Source organism: Crinia signifera, chromosome 5 (assembly GCF_055691185.1).
Source record: "Crinia signifera chromosome 5, ASM5569118v1, whole genome shotgun sequence".
Taxonomy (NCBI): domain Eukaryota; kingdom Metazoa; phylum Chordata; class Amphibia; order Anura; family Myobatrachidae; genus Crinia; species Crinia signifera.
The window spans coordinates 18,953,167-18,968,120 of record NC_139221.1 but is presented as its reverse complement, the minus strand read 5'-3'; the positions used below and the strand labels follow the sequence as shown (position 1 = coordinate 18,968,120).

Genomic DNA, 14,954 nt, shown 5'->3' with positions numbered 1-14,954 from the left:
CGAAGCGTGGCAAGTGCAGCGTTCCCTGCGAGGGGACGCATATAACTTCACAGGTATACACGTCCCCTCGCGGGGCTCGCCACGCTTCGGGCTCGCTGCGCTCGCCACACTTTATATTCTCAGCTCCACGCCGACGTGGATAGTAGGGGGTATGAAAAGGTCGGAGGACGCGTACCGCCACCCATCGCGGGCTCGCTACGCTCGCCACGCTTCGGGTTACCGTCAATCGTGGGGTGACGTTCAATATTTTAACATTGAACCCTATGGCAAAATCGGGTACATCGCGTCGGTCGCGTGCCATGTTAATGCACCTGACCGATGCGATGGACCCTATTTTTCCTTTGCCGGCAAAATGAACCTGATTTCAAAGGAAATCGGGTCCATCGGGGGTAATCGTGTACCTTAAGTTAAGGTACACGATTACCCCCGATTGTGGCCGTTCTAGGAAACAAGTACCTCATTTTTTTTCTTTACCCAATTGTTATAACTGTGAAAATTTGAAATAAAGATGTAATGTTGAAAAAAAAAACGAAAAAAAAAAAAAAAAACATTGAGGGTGTAACCCATAACCACTACTTAACTTAATAGAATGTCAAGTAAATAATCCATTTCGGGGTTCTCTCACCAAGGACAACAGGTTAAAATCGATGGATGAAAGTCTTTTTTGAACTTCAACTACTATGTTACCATGAATCTAGGATTGCGAAAACTGACCACGGGGACAGAGATGCCGGCATTGCTCTTGGGCAATCTTCCAATAATTGCTCACTTGCATGAACGTTGGCATCCCCCACTGATTCCGTTTCACTGAAAACCTATATACCACATACTGTAGCAGTCCATCATCTCAGTAAAGGTTTCTTTACTTGGGGGCATTTTAAAACTACTTTTAAAATGTCCTTGAAGAACATTTGAGTAAAATATTTGTATGCTGTCCCAATTAGAGTGGAGATGATCGACATAATATCCATTCTTCACCATCATGTAGCAAGTCGTTACTGGGTCTTCAGAAACCAACAACCACTGGGTAGGAGGCGTTTGGAGACGGAGATTTTCACAAAACTTTGTAGCCAATGAACTGGCCATTATGTGCTGTATGTGGGACCTCCCTAAGGGCCTCGAAGATGTGTCCTTTTAGTTATGCAGTTGTTGAAGGGTCCCGCCAATTGGAGGTCAGCTGTGCGGGGCTGTAGAACACTCTACCATGTGGTGGTGAAGACTGGGGCAGCTGGTGTTGATCCGGACCTTGGTGTGTTAGGCAGAGCACATGGGCATTGAAAACACAGAACCAGTCAGACCTTGACCCTTGGGCCATCCCGATGGATCCACGGGAGGTTTTAATTGGATGCATCCACTTCCCTCAGCCACGGAGCTCAGTGGATTGGTTTAGCAGAGTCATACAGTAATTATTTTGGCTCGTTACAAAACATACAGTCCAGACTCTGATCTTCCGCAGATTCCACTTGAACGGTGACCGAGTGAAAGGGAAAACTATCAAATATCTTCCGTGTGACTTCCTTTGTAATTCTCTTAAAATCCTCTGAGGCGTCTTGAAGAAAAGAAAAAAGGAAAAGTTTATTTTCTGCCTATTATCATCAATCCCAAAATTGCACCCCAGAATGCCATGAGAATGGCACACTGCATGCGTCTTCCTAATGGTCCTAATTCAGACCTCTTCACAGGAGAAATTTGATCTCAAAATGGGCAAAACCATGCTGCACTGCAGGTGGGGTAGATGTAACATGTGCAGAAAGAGCGGGGCTGCGCATCGGGATCAAATCAAAATAGAATGCATTTGATTTTGATTCGATTTTGCTTATACAAGCAAAATTTAATAGAAAAATAGACCATCGAACCGTGTGTACGGGCAGTGGCGTAACTACTGTAGGGCAGCCCCAGCAGCCGCTTGGGGGAGCAAGCAGCAGCAGGGTCTGTGTGGGCGCCGGCACCCGCTCGACGCACTGATATGCTGCTGCCTGCCGCTGCCCACTGGCTGAGCACTAGAGGCGAGTCAGCCACAGCGCGATTGAGACCATGGCAGAGATGACAAATCCCCCCACTGAATCAATTAACTGTACACAGAGCCGGCTATTGGCTACTGTGCACAGGATGGGCGGGCGGATGGGCGTGCTGGGGCAGCCTGGGATGCGTCGGAGCCAAGGGAAGCAGCAGTGTCTGCTGGTCTCTCTGCCTCTGTCCTGCTTCAGCTTCTCAGTTATGCGTGTGATTAGATTTGGGAGAGTTAAATTTGGGTGGAGCTTTTAAAACAGGCCTCAGGTTACGTTGGAGGCTTCTTTGTTTCGGACACCCTAGTAAAGTTTACTTTTCCATTGTCACTTTGTTATATATTGCACAGTTACAGTTTGATACTCCAGATGCCTCTACAGTCCATATGAACGATGTCTTGCTAGCAAGAGACATTTCTCCGTGGCAGACAGGTCAGCCAGAGTCCCAGCCATTGTGCTTTCTGATAGAACTATCCCAAAGCGCAGTATCATGGAAACACAATGTGCTGAAAGCTGCAGTAGGATGTAATGACAGGTATCGCTGCACTAGGAGAGAAGATAAAACAGAGAAAAAAACTCTATTGTGCAACAAATGAACGTTTGTTCCCGATGCACACGCATTTACTGACCTGTGGCTACATGAACGGAGAGGATGACTTGGTTCATTGTTAAGGCCAAGAGATGAAGGCTGTGTAATGACTTCACCCCATTCACTGCAAGAATAGACTGCTTCACAACGCTGTAATTAATCCCGCGGGGGACCCCTGTGGATTAGAATCAGTGTCTATTAGTAACGACAGCAGCATAAATGAACGTAATGGACAAAACGTTAGAATCAGCACAGTGTCAAAGCAGGTTCAAAATGGGCATTTTGGAATCCAAAAGAGGGCGCATCAGGACGGCGTCCAGCGGCAGGTCAACAATGTCTGGGTCGACAATACTACAGTAGAAAATCAGGCGCAATACTGCAATATTGTGTAGGGTAACATGTATAAAGGATACTACTATGTGGTGCAGTGTGAATAAGGAGCAATACAATGTGGTAAAGGTGAATAAGGTAGCAATCCCGTGTGCTGTAATGTGAATAAAGAGCAACTGGTCAGTGTCAGAACTAGCGATGGTACTAGGGACTACATCTTGCCTTAATCAAATTAGTTAGGGCCAGCTTTGGGTTGGTTATGGTATAGTACGTCAACAATCACTAGGTCAACCACTAACAATGGTCGACACAAATTTTTCATGTTTTTATGTATTTTTTTTTTTTTAGATATTCTTTACCATTTATCCCTGAACCATCAGGACTCCATCAAACTCATCATGGCAGGGGTGTCATTCATTCAGAAATGAAATTGTATTAATAGGCAACATTTTATTGATGGCCACCTAGTCAAATGTTTTTTTTTAGTGGCCTAATTAAGCATGGATGGCTATTTAGAGAATTTTCATTATCGAACGATGGCGCATACGCAATTTAGCAACAACATTTCCGACCGCATAGTAGTCACAGTTTGATTGACAGGAAGCTGGCATTTCTGGGTGGAAACATGGCGTTTCCTGGGTGTGTTTACAAAAATCATACCTCCCAACTTGGAGGAGGGATGCTCACGTGCGCTGAAAATGTTTTGGGCGTGGGCTAGCAGAAAGGCGCATGACCTATACTTGCGACACTCCACGAGGTCACGCCCTCCCCCAACTGCCCCCCGCTGCGGGACACTGCCGGTCCTTGGTAAGACGCTGTAACATCCCCAAAAAACGTGATGTTCCTGCGAAAATTGGGACAGTTGGGAGCTACGCAAAGATGCAGGCGTGCCCAGGAGTTTTGGGGAAGGTCTCTGGCCTCAGCACTGACCACTTACTCACATTAGCTCAGATGGAGATGATCTGTGAATCCAAAGAGATCTGAGATGGATTCGCAAATTTGCACGGGGCTTTTTTTGTTTCTGTCTTTGCTGCGTCTTTCTGCTTACAGTCATTTGTAACGAGGTTAGAGATTCATGCCGGATCACCCCGTAAATACACACATACAGTATATAAATTGTGATAGCAATGACTTTTACTGCTTTCTCACCTTCCATTAGTACAATGAAAATATCCCGTAGGATTGTAATTGTGGTGGCCAGAACGAAGATGGAAAATATAAATGTGCAAATTGGATCGGCTATCTTGTACTGTGGCTGAAATACAAAAAATATCAGTGAGATGTTAGTCCACAATATATTATTATTATTATTATTATTATTATTATTATTATTATTATTATTATTATTATCCTTTATGCTTTTTATACAAATCTGTAGTAGTTGTCAATCATTATAGTAGTAAGCAAAACTGATGGAGTACATACAAATACGATGTTATGGGGTCAGTGCATACGCGAAACGCGTGTAGCGATATCGCTCACAGGCCCCAGACAGCTGCAGCATAACTGACATATGTATTAAGCTTTAACAAGAGATAAATCCAAGGGCGATAAGGAGAGATAAACGTCCAGCCAATCACCTGCTAACTGCAATGTTACAGGCTGTGTTTGAAAAAAGTAAGTAAGGATGTGATTGGCTGGACGTTTATCTCTCGCTATCACCCGTGCATTTATCTCTTGTTAAGGCTTAATACATCTGCCCCATTCTGCGGTGTTAACGGGAGCGGCACCTGGCACCGTTCTTCAAACGACAAACGAATTGCACGGCCGCTTCTTTATGGCTGAGCGACCATGGAATGTTTTGCCGCATGCGAGAGAATGTGTAAGCGGACACATCTGCTCGCATTGTGTCACAGGGATTCACTCGGCGGCAGGGGGGGGACATGCGCTCGGCGCGGTGGTGCCTGCTCGCTAGTACAAAGTAGTAGTACAAAGACGCGGCAGCCAAGGGTGTGATAGTCGGAATTCTGCCGATACCCCGTCAGGTAGGCAAACGCAATGAAGCCCCTATGAGCTCGGTGGCACGCTGTTCACGCCACAGGTCCTATTCTGCCTCTATAGGAGTCATGGACCCCACGAGGGAGAAAATCCCCATAAGTCGGGATCCCCACTGTCGGGCATTTAAACCATCGGGATTCCAATGTAGGTGTAGTGACCATCGGAATTTCGACTGTCATGTTGTCATCTGGCACCTGTCAACCAATTATTGCTTATTATGTGGTGGAACTGAACCATTCTGAGTGCGTTTGGGATCGCCCTGACCGTCTGCGCCACGCCACCCCTCCCCCGTTACCTCCCTTGAATGCTCAATCGCTGTATAAAACCTAACTGGGACCACCGACGGTAATGACATTAGATACATGCTCAGACCACCGATAATCGCTGTGAAGTCACTGGGTTTGCCTCCCTACATTTATTGTATCTGCATGCAGGGTAAGTACTGACTGCTTTCGCATGTAGCCCACACATGCTTTTATGCAATATACAAACGTGTATCTGGATCTCTATGTGCGCTAGCAGTACGTCAGAGCAATCATGCTAATGTCTGTTCTCCTTTGATAGTTTCCACTGTGATAATCCCCCCATGGAACACATAATACTCTAGCACAGCAAGTTTCCCTGTAACGAGATGACCTTGAAGTAGATGACGAGCGCACTGATCAGAACGCTGATGCTCTGGAACAAGTCTCCGATGACGTGGATGAAGGCTGCGCGCACACTTGCATTTGCCTGAGGTTTGTGATCAGGCCCTGTGTGTGGCTGGGCCCCTGAGTGACTGTGTCCGTGTCCTGTGCTGTGTAGGACCAACGCCAAGCTGCAATGGGGAGAAACAGTTATTAGCAGGCGTTGCTGTTGACATAGACATTGAAGCCTGGACAGATTTAATGCAGCCAGTCCAATCTTCAATGTCTGCAGAGTTTAGGCCAGGTGAGAGTGCTCTGCAAGGGAGGGACGTGGGTATTGGGTTGTAAGGGCTGGATTGTGGCAATACTGAATGGCATTATGAGTACATAAGGGCATTACTGATGTGTGGTACTATATGTAAGGGACATTATTGTGTGGCATTATTTGTATAAGGGTCACAATTACTGTTTGGCATTATGTGTTTAAGGTGCAATACTGTATAGTGGAAGTGGAACATGTATAAAGAACACTACTATGTGGTGCAGTGTGAATGAGGAGCAATACAATGTGGTGTAATGTAAATAAGGAGCATTACACCACTTTGCAGTGTGGGGAATAAAGAGCAATTGGTCAGTGGCAGAAATAGCGATGGTGCTAGGGGGCACCAACCAAATCTTGCCTATGCATCTAATTAGTTAGGGCTAACTTTGAGTTGGTTATGGTATAGTCAACAATGTCTATGTCAACAGTCACTAGGTCGACCACTAATAGTCGACAGTGACTAGATCGACACCTGAAAATGGTCTATATACCATAGGTCCACATTGTTAAAAGGTCAATACAAGCTTATGGTCGACATCCACAAGGTCAATGCAAGTTTTTCACACTTTTTTTGGTGTCTGTGTCGACATGGACACCTTATAAGTGTACCACGTTCCCAAAAAGTAGACAACTCTGACTTGGGTACACGTTGAGTGATGTCAGTGAAGGTCAGAGTGACACATCGCTACTTCATCACACAAGCGGCGGTCACTAGTGTTATCGCTAGGTGTGATGTGCGGCACATCACACCAAGCAATGTCGCTATGTAACGGAGGTTGGTTTTGACCACATAAGTGTGTAACACAGCGGCAATACTCACACTATGTTAGCTGCTAACGCACAGGCAGATGTGATGAGCATAACAGTCCCATCAATGGTGTAATCCGGGTGCAGGATCCTCTTACAAGCCAAAAACACCAGCACTGCGGTCACGATCCATATGGTGATCATAGACAGTAACGCTCCAACAATTTCTGAAAATATAAGAATAGAGTTTTGTAGCCACTTTTGTACACAAATGTTCCTGCAGAGCTGTCCTGTAATCCCCTATATATATATAATAATGCTGTGTGCTGATCTGAGCGGCAGCTTGATGTGGCAGTGAGTAGATTCTGGCACTGTGCTAGAGTCTACTACGTGTGGACAGGTCTTCAGAAACATGGTGTGGCGGCCATATTGTTAGTGCTTTTTCCACAGTGCACATGCAGATCACCAGGAAAATGGTCAGTGCTCCGTTTTCCCTGTGACATACCTCCCAACTTCTTAATCTGCAGAAGAGGGACACTCGCGCAACAGGGAGGCATGGCCTATGCAAATGAGGGTGTGGTCTATGCAAATGAGGGTGCCATCGGGCCATACTGTTCTATCAATCCACAAAAGGCCTGATTCACATTTGATCGGACGGGGCCTCCGTTTCTGATGTTGGAGGCTCACATGATTATGCGCATGTGTAGACACCTGAGGCACTCGCTTTGTTGAGGGAGGGGAGAGGGCAGTCAGGGGACTGGCGAATGCTCAGAGTTTATGGACTTCCCCATGAAAACGCTAGGTGTTCCCTTGGGAACGCAGGAGGCTGATGTCACATGACGTCAGCACCCGCCCCCTTTTCGGCCATCTCCGATGGTAATAAATGTCGGTTCTGACTGATTTTTTTTTCCGCTGAATGGAAGAGAAATCATTCAATGGTCGGCAACAATCCAATGGTTTCTTGCTCCTTTGGCCACATGCGAGGGGATGCGGGTGGCAGGGGTGTGGTGGGCGCTCGGCGGGAGGCGGCGCTGACCACAAGTGTACACAGCCTGGCGAACAGGTCTGAATTAGGCCCAAAATGAGGCTTCTATTTTATCCTACAACATTAAGTACTTCTACAGGCATCAAATAATAAATATGTATTATAGTAAGGGTTAGGGCTATGCGGAAGTATTTTTTTTTTTTTAGGTACTTGTGTAGTTTTATGGCGCCGGTGTTTATACAGCTGTGTTTACAGTTTCTTTGAAAATTGGCAGCATGCCAGAGTCCACGTCCTGAGTCAGTGTTTACTTTAAATGTGAAACTTGGCTGGTTTCCAGGCTCCTACACTGTAGTAGGCTAGCGCGCGCTCACTCTGTGCTTAATCTATGTAACTGTACTAAGCTACATTATCGGTGAAATAGCGGGTTTTTTTGCACTGCAGTAGCGTCACAGTCACAAACAGCGGCTGTAGTCGCAAACTGCGTCTAGTTGGCCGCAGTCAGAATTTGAGTCCCAGTCACAGTTGCGTCCCAGTCACAAACACACTTTCCACACCACCCTGAAGCGTAGCAAGCGCAACGAGCCCCACGAGGGGACACGGTACGCATCCGACCGACCTTTTCATACCCCCACTATCCACATCGGCATGGAGTTGATTCTAGATAGTGTGGCAAGCGCAGCGAGCCACCGAGCCCGAAGCATGGCGAGGGGACGTGGATTACTTCACTTGTGTTCTGCGGGGCTCGCTGTGCTTGCCACACTACAGGCTCGGTGGCTCGCTGCGCTCGCCACACTATATAAAGTCAGCTCAACGCTGGCGTGGATAGTGGGAATATGAAAAGGTCGGTTGGATGCTTACCGCGTTCCCTCGCGGGGCTCACTGCGCTCGCCACGCTTCGGGGTGGCGTTGAAAGTGTGTTTGTGATTGGGACGCAACTGTGACTGGGACTAAAATTCTGACTGCGGCCAACTAGATGCAGTTTGCGACTACAGCCGCTGTTTGTGACTGTGACGCTACTGCAGCGCAAAAAAACGCTATTTCACCGATAATGTACCTTAGTACAGTTACACAGATTAAGCACAGAGTGAGCGCGCGCTAGCCTACTACAGTGTAGGAAAGCAGCCAAGTTTCACATTTAAAGTAATCACAGACTCTGGCAAGCTGCCAATTTTCAAAGAAACATTAAACACAGCTGTCTGGATTAATAAACAAACACTGGCGCCGTGAAACTACACAAGTACCTTTTCTTATTATCAGTTGCTGTATTACTGTGGATTGTGTCACCTGCTCTGTACCAGCCGTAGGTCAGCCTCTTGGTCGCTGGTTTGGATGAGAGCCACAACGAGCAAATGCTGATCAGGAAACTGGAGAGATCGACAGAAAGGTGGGCGGCATCTGCCACAACCGCCAGACTTCCGGCAATGTAACCCCCTGCAGTAAATGACACAGATAGAGCAGATATGTCAAATGGAAAGCAACACGCTACACAGGCAATATGACATCAAACCTTTACCTCTGGAACTCTCTTCCCCTCCCTGTCAGACTCGCTACCTCCCTACAACACATTTAATGGGCTCTTAAGATCCCTTCTTCATTACACCCAGTTATCTCTCATCCTAACCTTCTGTTTATGCTCCTGTCTGCCTCTTCTTTGTCACCCCAGTCTGTCTGCCCCTCCCTTTTAGAATGTAAGCTCTCACGAGCAAGGCCCTCTCTTCTCATGTGCTAGTCTTACAATATATCTCTGCCACCATGATAACTGCATCAGTGTCCTATCCCCTTATCTTTATTTACCATGTACTTGTCCTATATTGCCTTATAATGTAATTCGTTATTATTTTCCAGTTGTTTTTTTTTGCTCCTTTATGTATTGTTAGACGCTGCAGAACCCGTGTGACGCCATATAAATAAATGTTTTGTGTATCCTTGTGCAGTACAGACCCAAAATTACAAGTTTATAATTTTAATACACACTATACATAGGCCCAGATGTATCAAGCTTCAAAAACTGATAAATTGAAGATTGATAAACAACCAGCCAATCAGCTCCTACCTGTCATTTTTCAAACCCAGCCTGTTATATGACAGTTGGGAGCTGGTTGGCTGGTTGTATATCACTCTCCATTGTATCACTTTTTGAAGCTTGATACATCTGTCCCATAGTGACACCACCGAGGCTTCTCACACCCCTGTACATTTTATAATGATCATCTTTCATTTCTATAAGACACCACAAGGGTTCCAAACTCCAGGCAATAGTGTCTCGTTAGTCAATAGGTCAATCTCATATGGTCGACGTGGCCAAAACGTTGACACGACAATAGTCAACATACATATGTTCGGCACAGGTTTTTATTATTTTATGTTTCTCTTTTTTTCAAGTTTTGGTTCATCTACCATCCACATGACATTGATTGGGAATAGTAACCCGTTCCGTGTGCAACGGGAGCGAGGCACCCTGCACAAAGCGTGGCGAGAAATCTACATTTCCAATCGTGGTCACACACTGAAGTGGACAAAATCTGATCAAAACTTGCGTTGACCCTATTGCCTTAAGAATGACTGGGAATCATGGATTATGCACCAATACCTATGGAGAAAGAAGTCATTATTAGCCATTGGTGGGTATAATTGTTGACTTCCGATGCAGGATATTTCTTTTACACAACATTTCCCATCCAATTTACCTGAAGATAATCAGCCACATAAGGGTCAAGTTCATCGTTTATTGCACTGAAAGTTAATATTTTACCTTTCTCTACAATATTGTTGTTGGGCACTGAGTTGGTTGAAGCAACTAATTACCAATCTAACGTTGCAGGAAATATTTTAACATCTGTCATGTCTACGGCTAGTACAGAGCTTATCACTGTCTGACTCAGCACTTTCACCTTATCCCTTAGTCTGCAAATGAGAAAAGTCAAACAAGGTTATTTAACAGAACCATATTGTAAAGAGGTCCCACATCCTCAAAAAATCTTGTGAGACTTTGCCCTTCTCAGAGTCTGATCTGTGGTGGACCCTGTGTATGGGCAGTTGGAAGTCTGACAGCAGACACATCCAGATGTGCCGATATAAGTGCAGATATTGGCCGTGCTGACGGGCCGATCCAACATATCTGTGAAAACCATCGTTCACAGACATATCGGGGGTCCAATGCTGCCAACGAGCATGTGATAAATCGTCCCTTTGCACGAATCCCAGATATATCACTCACTTTGTACCCAGCATTATAGTGAGACGAGCCCAGTGAACCAACGCGCGTTTCGCCACTGTGCCTTTCTCAAGGGTTTGTGGAGCACACTCTGAATCCTATTGCAGGGAACTGCAAAATTTGGGGATCTCCTGATGTTGGGCTGCAAGCTAAAATGCTTTGAACAAAATATGAACACAATCCTCATGTTTATATATAGGTAGGAAGGTTTGCATAGGTGTTGACGAGTGCTGACAGCAACTGTCAGCTTGAAGTGGTATGGATCATTAGGTCTACAGCAGAAAGGTCGACATGGGTCTAGGTCAACATGGGTGTAGGTCGACATGTCATTAGGTCGACACAAGCATTATGTTGACATGGGCAAGGTCGCCAGTCAAAAAGTCGACATGGGGTTTTCACTGTTTTGTTTTTATACATGAATGTCAACACAGTCGACATTCATGTTGCACCGCGTCCCCTCACATGGCTCACTGCGCTCGCCATGCTTCAGGCACGGTGCCTCGCTACACTCAGCACACTATTTTATTCTGCCACCTCACCCTAGTGGATGGTTGGGCATGAAATACCACCTGTGGGCACATGTCGGCTCAAAAAACTGTGAAAAACACCATGTCAACCTTTTGATTGTCGACCTTGCCCATGTCGACCTTATGCTTGTGTTAACCTAATGACATGTAGACTATTCTGCATGTGGACCTAATGGTGTCGACCTAATGACCGTATCCCGCTTGAAGTAAGGTACACAGAATAAACTGATGCTAGCAGGAACCAGATATACTGTCTGTCGTGGACCATTTCATATACAATTTTTAAAAAGTTGGAAGAATTTGTGGATTATAAAGGTGCGCAAGTAACTCACCTGCAATTTCTGACGCAATAAACGTCAGGCAAATGGCTGCTGCAATGTACAGTTTCTTTACAGCCACCTTCTTTTCTTTCTGCCTGGCGTCATACGCCTTGGTGTTGTTGTTGTGACAGTGATAGGGATTTATCGTTTGATTGCGGTTTTCGTCTTTATGCTTCTCCTTGTTATAGTTCTCTTGTTCTTCTCTGGAATAAAATAAAAATGATCATCTGGGAACAATGGCAACAATTGTAACTGCAGAATACTGATAATACGGTATGTGGTCTGGGTCCCTGCCAATGGTGGCTCCAGAGGGGCACAGTTCAAAATTCAAACAGGGGAGCCACACCCACTGCCAGTGAGTCAGATTGGAATAGCAGTTGGTGGGACTTCCCTATTTGAATTTGGAACTGTGCTGTAGCCGAACCTCTGGAGCCTCCCATGGTTCCTGAAAGTCAGATTAACTACAGCGGGGTGTCGGCAAATCCCGAAGGATCGTAACAGTAAGTATTGGGGTTAGGGTCAAAATTAGACCCAGTGGGATGGTTAGAATTGGACCGCAGGTGCAGTAGAGTAGAGGCTGTGGCGGTCAGAAGTAGGCTCCAGGGGAGGGGGGGAGGGGGGTGGGATTTAAATGCCAACCCTTATATATAGGTTATTTCAAAGTCATGGTTGTCAGTGTAGTCTGAGCTGCCATTAAAATACCTGCAGTACAGTTACTTTTGTGCCTGGGCCTATTGAGAGCGAGCTTCTATATCGATGTGATTGTTTGGATGCTGTGTAGAAATATACCCTGGTGCTGGGACGACTTCTCCGGTCCCAGCACCGGAGCAGGAAGAACGGTGCCCGCAGCATGCCCCCGCTGCTGATGGTGCCCATCCGGAGCCAATCCCAGCTCCCGAAGGTGCAACCAATAGGAGGCAGCCTCGGCCAGCCAATCAGCGCCCGTCACGCTGCCCTCCGCCCCTCCCCCGGCGGTGCATGTTCTGGCCCTCTTGGACTGTGGGGACATCAGTTCGACCCTCTCGGCCCGGGGCCAGTTACAGTTAGGCTCTCCTGGCCCGTGGGCGACAGACCTGGACCCCTTGGTCCCAATACAGGGCAACAAGGCTTCTGGCATAAGGCCAGTGCAGCAGGTTCAGACCCTTCCGGCCTGTGAGGGCAGTAGTCGGCAGTAGTCAGGGTCATGGTGAGTTGGGCTCTCCTGACCTGTGGGCCCTAGGTCTAGGGCCTCCAGGCTTTAGGCCTAGTCAAATGGGCCGCAGGGAGCAGCCAGAGGGATGTAAGGCCTCCCTAGTGTTTTGTGCCTTGCTTGCATAATACTGTGTTTGTACTGTGGATTTCTTTCTGGGCATTTCACTGTATGTTAACCCATGCAAACGTGTTCCTTTTCGAGAGTGTGTTTGTTACAGATCAGGCGTTGTGGCCGCAGGTTGCGTGGGTGCTAGGCCGTGGCATCTAAGGATCCGGTGTTAGGTAGCAGGTTTCGCGAGCGTTAGGCGCCAGGTTGCTCGACGCTAGGCCGTGGTATCTTTTGAATCCAGATTGCCCTGCCCTAGAAGGCAGGAGGCTAATTGTAATTCCAGGTGCCGGTACCAGGATCCTCGGTGAATCAGGGAACCGGTAGACATCCGGTGAGTATAATCTGTGTTGTGCCTTTTTGTTGTGCTGTGCATGCTCCTTCCCCTCCCCTGGAGCTTTTCCTCACCCGGGTTCCACAAGCGGGTGTAACCAGTCTGAGGCAAGTAGTGCCTGTGATGACCATTCCCCCCCCCCCCCCCCCAATTTGGGACTCCCCCCCCCTCGTCCCAAATGGGATTTGTATTTCTTTCTAAAGGATGACATGTGAGGTACAAGATATTGGCGGATCAGGGGAGTGGGGGCAGACCGCCCATGTATTCAGTGCCCTAGGCCCCCCACAAGACTTAATCATCCGGCCCTGACTTACATTTAGTATTTGCCAGCATCGGTAAAAGCTGCAGTACTGTCAGAATTGTTCTGTGATCCCTGAATCCCTGATGTGTAATTATTAATGGTGCAGTATTGGCCGGAGATCGTTCACTGTCTTCCAAAAAATATTCTCCTTTGCGCTATTAATAGAGATAATATTTCTGTGTGAGTCTGGTATATAAACAGAAAGAAAAACATGGCCGTGCTAAAATTGAAGCAATCAATAAAACAAAGCACCTGCTACAAAGGTACACAGAGCATGTGAAGCAGAAAGCCATTTAGCCATCACAAGGCAAATGAGGAGGAAAAGAGTTTTGCTGAAAGCATACAGCACTGAGCAGCCTGTTCTGGGATGGAGAGAGAGTCTGCTGCATCGGCAGTGCGTTCTCTCTCTCTCCCTGCAATGAGGAGTGGGGAGCAGGACTCTGGCCACTCTACAGACCCGGCCCAGGCATGTGGATCAGGTGATCAAGTGTCAACATTAGCGCCCAAAAAAGTCAAAAATTCCTGTGAGCTTTTTTATATGTTCACAAAGTTGACCATTTGTCAATGTGTGACCCTGATATTGGACCTTATTCTGGTCCATACGCAATGCTGCAAATTTCGCAGTATTGCGTGTGGACCAAACACCGCCCGCAGTGAGGTTCCCCCCCCGGTGACCATCAAATGATTTCTCCAGCGCACGCAGATCAGAGACACCTCTATGATGTCTCTGATCTGGGAGAGGGCAGCTGACACCCGCTGACGTTAGGTGCCCGCCCCTTACTAGCACATTGGTAGGCGTTGCAGGGTCACAACACTCCCGTAATCCGCATGTACGGATAGCACTGGGTGCTCTGCACTCCCCTATCAGACGCTAAAGGTGAAGGATTACCACTAGCATACGTCTTCTTTACAGAGGCCACCATTTCTGGAGGGGGGCAGGGTCTCCGTCTGCAGGTGGACAGAGACTCTGCACCCTTGCGGATCAGCTTCCCCTACGAGCAGGGCCGGCTCTACCACTAGGCAACTTTAGGCAGCTGCCTAGGGTACCAGGATCTGGGGGGCGCCACCAAGTCTGCAAATCAAAAAATTAAGGATGTCTATGAGGATCCATGTTGTACTTAATGCAGGTGGCGGCTGTGGAACTTCTAAGTCCTCACCTCCATACTTTCCCTTGAGTCATACTTCCTACATTGCTGCCCCCTCCTCCTTGTACTCTGTTGTGGGTGGCAAAGGGGAGGGTGCAGAGGAAAAGCAGGGGACTTGGCCACCTTCCGGGGGGGGGGGCGGGGTCATGGGGATTGGATGACCACATGATCTAAAAAAAATGAGGGGGGAGGGTTGGGGGGGGGGGAGTAGCT

At 47.2% G+C, this 14,954-nt stretch overlaps 1 protein-coding gene across 2 annotated transcripts in view; it reads right to left on the bottom strand.

The window, feature by feature from the left end:
* Nucleotides 1-226: 226 nt before the first annotated feature.
* The window catches only part of SLC30A8 (solute carrier family 30 member 8), a 38,722-nt gene continuing 23,994 nt past the window's right edge, over nt 227-14,954 (bottom strand). Inside the window, exons 2-8 of one of the 2 annotated variants that reach the window (XM_083186184.1) lie at nt 11,677-11,867; nt 8,888-9,034; nt 6,692-6,845; nt 5,560-5,740; nt 4,075-4,180; nt 2,636-2,770; nt 227-1,549 (exon numbers count right to left, since the gene is read on the bottom strand). In XM_083186184.1, the coding sequence (XP_083042310.1) occupies nt 1,407-1,549; nt 2,636-2,770; nt 4,075-4,180; nt 5,560-5,740; nt 6,692-6,845; nt 8,888-9,034; nt 11,677-11,867 (1,057 nt within the window). In that variant the 3' untranslated portion in view covers nt 227-1,406. Of the gene's footprint in view, nt 2,553-2,635; nt 2,771-4,074; nt 4,181-5,559; nt 5,741-6,691; nt 6,846-8,887; nt 9,035-11,676; nt 11,868-14,954 lie in introns of both variants that reach the window. The other variant, XM_083186185.1, reaches the window with a different exon arrangement.